Source organism: Pteropus vampyrus, unplaced genomic scaffold (assembly GCF_000151845.1).
Source record: "Pteropus vampyrus isolate Shadow unplaced genomic scaffold, Pvam_2.0 Scaffold213, whole genome shotgun sequence".
NCBI classification, from domain to species: domain Eukaryota; kingdom Metazoa; phylum Chordata; class Mammalia; order Chiroptera; family Pteropodidae; genus Pteropus; species Pteropus vampyrus.
In genome coordinates, this window is record NW_011888994.1 from 1,908,282 (window position 1) to 1,916,980 (window position 8,699).

General features: G+C 43.5%; 1 protein-coding gene across 1 annotated transcript in view; it reads left to right on the forward strand.

Moving 5' to 3' along the window:
- Positions 1-3,911, forward strand: part of ZNF366 (zinc finger protein 366) — a 70,787-nt gene extending 66,876 nt beyond the window's left edge. The window contains exon 5 of the mRNA XM_023538136.1: positions 4-3,911. Within this exon, the coding sequence (XP_023393904.1) occupies positions 4-450 (447 nt within the window). The 3' untranslated portion in view covers positions 451-3,911. The remainder of the gene's footprint in view (positions 1-3) is intronic.
- The last annotated feature ends 4,788 nt before the right edge of the window (positions 3,912-8,699 follow it).

Here is an 8,699-nt window from a genome sequence, read left to right on the forward strand (position 1 = left end):
AAGCGCCGGGCGTTCCAGTCGGACGGGGAGAGCGCCAGGGGCAGCTCCTGCCACGAGGAGGAGGAGGACGACAACTGCTACGAGGTGGAGCCAGACAGCCCTGGCCTGGCCTCCCACAGCAGGCAGCCCCGCGCTCCGCGGGATCTCTCCACCGAGGCCGAGCCAGCCCCCAGAGCGCGCCAGGAAGCCTGCGAGGAGGAGAAGGAGGAGGAGAAGGAGGACATGTTAGAGGAAGGACACGAGGAGAAGAGCAAGGACAGCCCTGAAGCAGAGGGCGGCCAGGAGAGAAACTGTGCCCACAGAGACGAGTGTCCCAGCCTCAGGGCTCTCCAGAGCGCCAGGCGGGGTGCCTCCTTTTCTGATTACTTGTACTTCAAGCACAGAGATGAGAGTTTAAAAGAATTACTGGAGAGGAAAATGGAAAAACAAGCAGTGCTTTTAGGTATCTAAGTGGGCAGTTTTAGAATTACATTTGGAAAATGAGAACTAGGCAGTTCAAATATAGCTTTCTGCATGAGCTATCATTTGCTGGAGACAGGCGAATGGCGCACATCTTCACAAATGGCTCAGACTAAATGAGCAGGGACTGTCCTCAATAATGTAAATGCTTCTCAGGTCGTTCATGGGACCCTTGATTTTTATCACACTTGCAGGGTCTTCTTCAGTGTTATTTTATGCATTTCCAGTCTAATAAGCTGTACATATTCTCCTAGATATGATTGTAAGCTGATGCTAAGGTGCTTTTAGAAATTCTATTTTTCTTTGACTAATATGCAATACATGGTAAATTTTTTTCGAGTTGCAAAAATATGGTGCTTGACATGTTACCTTATTAATGACTATTTAGTTGAATGTGTGAAAGTTATATTTTTCCAGATAGATGAAAATGAGTAGGAGTATATGTAAAAATTGCCTTTATTAAATAATCAAAAATGCCAGAATGAGACAGGAGGGTGAGTTATTAAAAAGCATGTTCTCACATAGTTGCAGAACTAAGATAAAAATTCAAGAGAAAATGAGTGATTTTGACTAAGGGAAACCCAGCCCGGGTCTGCCTTGCTCCGCTCCATTTACCTTCATCAGGTGTCACATTCGGAGCATATTTTCTGATGGCCCAACAACACTCAGTGTCTACAGGCTAACGCCCTGTGTCTGAGCAGAGCTACCTCCTGGAGACCTTGCTCCAAGGCCTCATGTCCCATAAACAGCTGCAGGAAAAGTTGTCACCTTTGAGCCGTGGATTTTTCCTCAGTGCTGGAGCTGGGTGAGTGAGGAGGGAATTCTCCCCGAACTCTAAGTTCTGACTTATTTGGAGTAATCGAATAACCACCAGCTAATGACTAGTAAGGGAGAGTCTGGGCTGCGTTCTCAGTGCTGCCCGTACATTAGAATCATCTTGGGGAGCCTTTTAAAAAATAATATGCTGGGGCTTCACGGTCTGAGATTCTGACTTAATTGTTATAGAGTGGAGCCTCAGTGTTGGTTATTTTCCAGATTGTCCCATGATTCTTATATGCAGCCAGGACTGAGAAAGCTGACTGGGCTAAAATAGTGGCTCCCAGGACCCCCTCCCAGGGATTCCATAAATGTTTCTGTTTCTGGCTTCAGACTCTTTAAGGTAGAGAGCACGGGACCTTGAAATTATAATGCTGACTTAGGCTTTTTACCTGTTCTGTAAGAGCCTCACAGGGGACACACACGCACACACACACACACAACACACTGTATAAACACACTTTTTATACTAGAAGATGATGCCTATAATGTTTATGGTCACTTAATATGCTTAAAAATATATAGCCAGCCTATAGTGACTAATTATTTCTTCCTAGATGCTTGAATCATGATTTCGGTGAGTGACAATGACTGTAATGGGTGGGTCAAACCCAGCAGATAGGCTTTCCTTAAGCACAGGTGCCGAGTAAAGCAGTACTGACAGGATGTCGCATACATGTGACTGACCATAAGCAGTAACTCTCTGGTACTGTGTCTGTGTTTATGAAAAAGTTGCTTCTTGGTTGGTAGTTTCAATTCATTTGTAGAGCTAGGTACTGTTTATTATTTTGCTTCCTCTCCTCTCAAAGTTTCTAATACATTTCTTTGGGACACCTGGCCCATCTCCGACTGCTAGATGCTGGCTTTTTCTCTTGGCCAAGGTGCTTCCCCGTTGGCCTCATTTAGCTCTCATCATTCACCTGTGTGCTTTGTCAATCCCTGATGCATTTCTCCTGACACCTTTTTTAAAGCTCCTAACCTCAGCCTCACCATCACGAAGTGCTAAAGCTGTTTGGGTTTTCTACTGCCACCCATGTCAGAGCACCTGCAAAGGGGGTGGCGAAGGGAATATTGTGGTTTCTGCAGTTACAAACACAACTCTGGACCAAGAATCTGTTCTAAGTCCTCAGAGAGCAACTTGCCTTCTATTCATCATTAATATAGCTCATCAGTGCCTCTGATGAAATCACCCAAAAAGCTGACAAAGTAGTCTGTGAGGTCATCAGCTCTTAGAGTCCTGTATCATATTCATCTTTCAGCAGCCATGTGTTGAGGATCTACTATAAGGGCTGCAGACTTCCAACATGTTCTGGCTCTGGCTAGCTGGAATAGAGACCAGGAAATCTAGATTAGCAAGCTCTAGTCTTTTCCAACCAAAAAGAATTATGTGGGGATGTTTGAGGATCAAGTTAATGTTGAGATGGTGAGAGTATGGTATAGAAGAGTGGTTCTCACATTGTCTATTGAGGAGCCAGAGGTCCCTCTTAGGCACCTCCAGAGCTGCAAGGGGAAAGGGAGAACAATCAGCTCTCATGCCCACATCACTCAGAGTGGCTCAAATTTCATCTGTTTTATATGTTAGCCTTCCAAGTAAAAAGTCATTTTGAGGGAGAAAAAAAGGTCCTAGGAAAAGTAATAAAAAATGTTATAGAGTATATTTTAAAGCCTGTTTTTAGTTCTTGATTCTGGGTATGAGATATTTAATTAGGTCTAACTCCAAGGTTAGTATACACTGACCTTTTGAGAACCAAGGTTGAAATGTTGGTTTTGTATGTTGTTGAGGGACAACCCTGGTTTAGACCTGTTGTTTCAGATTAATTACCAGTCATGTCACCTTAACTCTCAGATGCCCTAGTTTGTGTGAAAAGTTATATGGACACCTATGCATAAGCACAGAGCTCTGGGAAGGGCTGGTCAACCATGTTGAGTGAGCTGATTAACCAGAGTGCAGCCCTGAAGGGGAGCCCCTGGCGCCATCTTCAGAGAACTAAAGGATGAAATCATCAAGGTTACCAACGCTCCAGGGCCAGGACAGCATGACATTCATCTCATTGTGACACCCTGAAAATAGGTCACTACCAAATGCTTTCCAGGCTTTTGACCACTGTCACTTTGAACTAACCAACTGACCAGACAGATGGCATACTTTTATCTTTTTCATTCAGACTATGATTAACTCCTCATGTTGCCTTCCGATTCTTTTATCCTTTCTTTTTAAAAAAATTTTTGGTCTTCACTGCTCATGAGACTGAGGCTGACCTTTCATAACCCCACAAGGGTAACTAGTGTATTTGTATGAGTAGTTGCATGAGAAAGCCCAACGTGCATACTGTATTTATTAAGCCCTGAAGGCATTTAATAAAATATTAACATCGTGTTTTGAATCGTGATCTTTGCTTTGCTGGAACAAAATGTAACAAAGCTAACATTTCAAATCCTTCACATATTTGGACACTATTACGCCAAATGTTGATTTTGTACAGAATTCTGGCTTGCTATTTAAAAACTAGAACTCCAAATGTGTAGCAACCCAAGTTGTGAATATTGCTTTCTGCTTCCGTGAAAAAGCAGTTTACCTGAAAAGAGCATGTAACCTCTATTTTGTTAATTTAAGCAAATAAAGACATGTTGAAAAAGCTGAGTTCATTATCTGCAAAAAACCCTGAAATTTTGCAAGGAAGCTGCCATTGTCACTATCTTACTCCTGCCCTTGTGCTCACGTGGTTCTCGTTGGCTGGGGTCTCAGTCCCAGGGACACAGATGTCGGATTCTACCCCCCTCAAGGCTTCAGAAAGAATTAATGACCCTCAACTCAGCTGCAGGCAGGTGACATCTTCCTTGTTCTCTTCTTTTTTCCAATTCCAGAAAAATTAGTTCTGGAAGAGTGTCATGGGGAAATGGGAGGTTATAGGCAAGATTGCCTTTAACCTTGCAGCAAGTTCTTTATAGAATAAAATTCAGCCAAAAGGCAGTGTACTCTATGGGCAAGAGCACAGATTCTGGTCCTGGGTTCAAAGCCCAGTTCTCCCACTTCTAATATTTGGAACCTGAGATCAATTCATCTGTGCCTCAATTTCCTCATCTGTAAAATGGGACTGAGAACGGTACCTTGCTCACAAGGTTGTTGTGTGGGTTAAGAGTTAATATGCAGTGGTTCCTAACCCCTAGGCCTTGGATTGGAACCGGTCTGTGGCCTGTTAGGAAACGGGCCACACAGCAGGAGGTGAGCGGCGGGCAAGCGAGTGAAGCTTCATCTGTTATTTACAGCTGCTCCCCAGCACTAGCATCACCGTCTCAGCTCCACCCCAGACCATCAGGCACTAGATTCTCATAGGAGCACCGGTCCCTGGTGCCAAAAAGGTTGGAGACCGCTGAGTCAATATATGTGTGACACAGTTTATGTCGTATAAGAACTATTCATTTATTACCATCAAAGAAGTGGCTAGGAAATAGAACACTCAGTTCTCCCTCCTCAACAGAGAACTCACAAAGCTGCATCGGCATGGGAAATCGTCCGTTTCTGAGACAACTTCCTTTTTAAACATTACACACCGTTATATGCCAAGCACTGTGCCAGACTGATTTACACACTTGATCTCATTTAAGCCTCACGCGGCTCTGAGAGGCAAACCGTGTTATCTTCATTCTAATGATGAGGAAATGGAGGTTGAAGCGAATGAAATAACTTGCTCCAAATTACCTACCTAGTTGGTAAATTCCTCCTCTGCCTTCAAAGCATGTAGCTGGTAGCAGGTTGAGTTCTCTGGAAGTAGATGCTGAGACAAATGTGGGTGCAAGATGCTTACTAGGGATTAGCACCAATGAAGAGAAGGAGGAGGAAAGAATATTGAGCGAAGAGAAGCCACACTGTGATGCAGGCCCAACCAAGCCTCAGCAGGCAGCCCTGGGGCAAATATTGCCCACATTAGGCAGAGATGTCCACGCCTTTGCACCCCCCATCTCACTCAGTCATCAGATGTGGGCTGCTCAGGAAGGGGACATTTGTCCTCAGGAAGGTGTGACTCTTCAGCAGGAGCAGACCCTCAAAGAGCCAGTGGCTGGAGGCCGTCTGCTGACCACACTCCCCACAGTTTGGTGCAAGTCCTTCCTTGAAGAGAGACTGAGTGACTCATCTCTGCATCTACCACAGCCTACTCCTTGCATCACTCCAATCTACTTCTTCATGTATATTTATAGATCATCACTCCCAGGATTCCTATGGGCCTCTCTTTTAAGGGAAAACTCAGAAGATGAGAGTTAGTGGGACAAACTTCAGCCCCTACTGCAGCCCCCTAAGAGACACAACGTTTTCTCCTTCCCCCATTACCCGTCTAGATCCCTCTCACCACCGATCTCAGTAGCTTTCCGAATCCTCATCTCCAAAGGGTCTGAGCCGCGGTCATCATGCCGCTATGAATTGAATATCTGTATCTCCCCCAAATTCGTGTATTGAAGCCCAAACCCCTGGTATGACAGTATTTGCAGGTGGGCCTTTGGGAAGTAATTAGGTTTAGATGAAGTCATGAGGGTGAGCCCTTCATAATGGGATTCATGTCCTATAAAAAAAGGGGGTCGACCAAAACCCTCTCTCTCTCTCTGAGGACACAGCAAGAAGGCAGCGATCTGAAAAGCCAGAAGCAGGTCCTCACCAGACACAGAACCTGCTGGCACCTTGATTTTGGACTTCGCAGCCTCCAGAACTGTGAGAAATAAATGTCTGTTTAAGCCGCCCAGTCTATGTTATTTTGTTATAGCGGCCCAAACGGATTAAGACACATGCCCTTTTCAGAATGAGGTTAATTTACAGTCACAAATAGGGATGAGAGTACCAAAAGAAACCCAAATGAATCACCTGGGCTCCACACGCATTCTTCCCTGACCCACTGTCTCTCTCTTCATGATCAGCTGAACACAGCAGGACAGAGAGAGAGAGAGAGAGTGATGCAAGGTGAGGCTGACGTGGAAAGCCACAGCACAAGGGTGAAATAATAAGACTGACATTTTCTAAAGCCCATACTGACTATAGGGTGGAGGATGGGTTGGAAGGAAGCCAGGAGGATGCTGGGAAACCAATAAGAGGCAGTTTTAATAGTCTATGAGAAATAATATTGGCCTGAATTAAGGAGGTAGCAAAGAAAAAGCCAGAAATGAATGAATAATTCAAAATCTGTTTTGGAGGTCCAATTGATTGTTCTACCAAAATCTAATTTTAATAATAAAATCTATTTTTTAAAGTACAAAATAACATGACAGTTGAAGGCTCACCTCCTCACATAATGACAAGAGGGATGATTTAGATCTTTACAGTTATCATAAAACCCGTGCTCTTTACTCGGTTGGCAGGAGAGCATATTTACAAAGTATGTAATATGTGTAGAATTAAGTTCATTTGGTTTCTCTCAGTTTTGTTTTGAGTTATAATTGGTAAAGAAGTAAATGGTCCAGACCGAAGAAGACAATGCAGCTTCTCAGACACAGATTTTGGAAAGAAATGGCTGAAGTAAAGACAAATGAGCTAGAACTCCAAGACCATAAGCTGAGACTGCGAAGATTCCTTTTCAACCCCATAATCCCTGAGGACATTATTTTACCCAGACAGTAAAATAATACGTTCATAATAATGACCTTGCACGGTCAAAGAACAATTAGTTAATCTCTATCATATTTACTAAATGCATTCCGAATACATTTGCATTTTAAACTGTTCAGTTCTCAAAGGGTGACTATCCAGTGATCTGGGAAATTTTATCCAGTGAGCGCATTATTTTGTAACAAGGCGGAATAGAGACGTCGTCATCTTTTAAGTCCCAAAGCGAATTGGCTCATGGCACTACAGACAGCACCTTAAGAAGAAATAAAAAACAAAGATGTGTGGAAGGAGTTTGTCCCGGTCCTCAAGGAACACACAGTTCTTAACAGGCCTGCAGAGGCTGGCAGGAACATGGCTAATGGCTTTTCAAATCTCCTTTCTCCAAATCTCCAAAGCCTTGAAGCTAAAAACTGTCCTCTCCGTGAAAACCCAGGTGTGAACACAGCCGGGTCCCTGAAGCATTGTGACGTTTCATTTTTTTGCACAGCAGAGCTGAGCCAAGAGTAACTTCCAGTCCCATTACATACTTGCTCTACAAGTGGAGGAAGACATGCTCATTTGATAGCTGGGGAGTGACCCTTATAGGGTCCCTGGGGACCCAGTATCAGTGGCGCTCACTGTTTCCTCTTCCCTGGATGCAACAATATATTAAGAGAGAGAGAAAAAAAGGAGGTTGGCTCTTTTCATGATTTTCCTTTTTAATTTTTGTTGAAAATGGAACTGTGTTCTCTTGATCCTTCAAACAAATGGAGGGGAAGTGGAAGCCCAAAAGTTTCTCTTAGGTTCCCCAGAGAGGGAGGCTGTGTTTGTAGTGTGATGCGGGAAAAGTCCTTGTATATCTGCTGCATTGTCACGTCTACCAGAGTGATTTGCAGTAGGAAGTGTGGGATGAATACAGCATCTACATAAGAGAAAGTGATGGAGCCACAGCCTTTGAATCAAAGATCTCAATTTACCTTCATCTCTAAGACGTGCTTCCCCTGACCTCCACCACTCCCTCATCTTTATCAGATGATGAAAGAAACACAAGAATACTCTCTGAACTTGACCCAAGCAGAAAGTCCAGCCAGAAATCCTTGCTCTTTAGAATGCACTTGGGCAGGGAGGGTGAGAGGAGGAGGGTGCTTAGAAGAACATTCCAGAGATCACAGAGGCAATGTGAAGGAGTTTTTCCTAAAGCTTCTGGCATCATACCTGGAGAATCATTTTAAACTAATATTTGAAATATGCACTGTGAGTTGTTTCACAGGGCAGATCTTAAACAAATGGTCTTTGGAAGGAAAATGAAGATATATATAATAAGACACATCTAAAAGGATTACAAGGATACTTCTTGAATTTTAGCAACTCATCATATTAAGATACTGGCAAATAATTTTTTGTTTCTTCTTCTAGAAAGCAGTAATAATGAAACCGGTCTCCAACCCATGTCAGATGAGGGGATGGATGAGGTAAAATCTATTAATCATTCTGGACTTGCAGAAGCGACAGCTGTGTCATTTGCCATTGTTGAAGAACAGCTCCCCTCCTAACCTGCAGCAAATTTAGTGAAGAAAACAGCTTCACCTGGAATGGCAGGTTATCTGAGTCAGAAGACTTTAAAATTTTTAGCTGTGGTTTTGCAAGACTGCATACATAGAGCATTGAGTTAGCTTCTCACTCCCAAAAAACCAATGGAAAATAAAATATGAAATCCCCAGCAATAGCAAAGTCTTTATAGAAAGAAAAAGCAAAAATCAAAGCAAGGTGATGCGGAGCCTTAGATACAGATAATTACAATGCCAGCCTCCCAGGGGACATGCGATAAACATTCATGGAATACAATGATGCATCT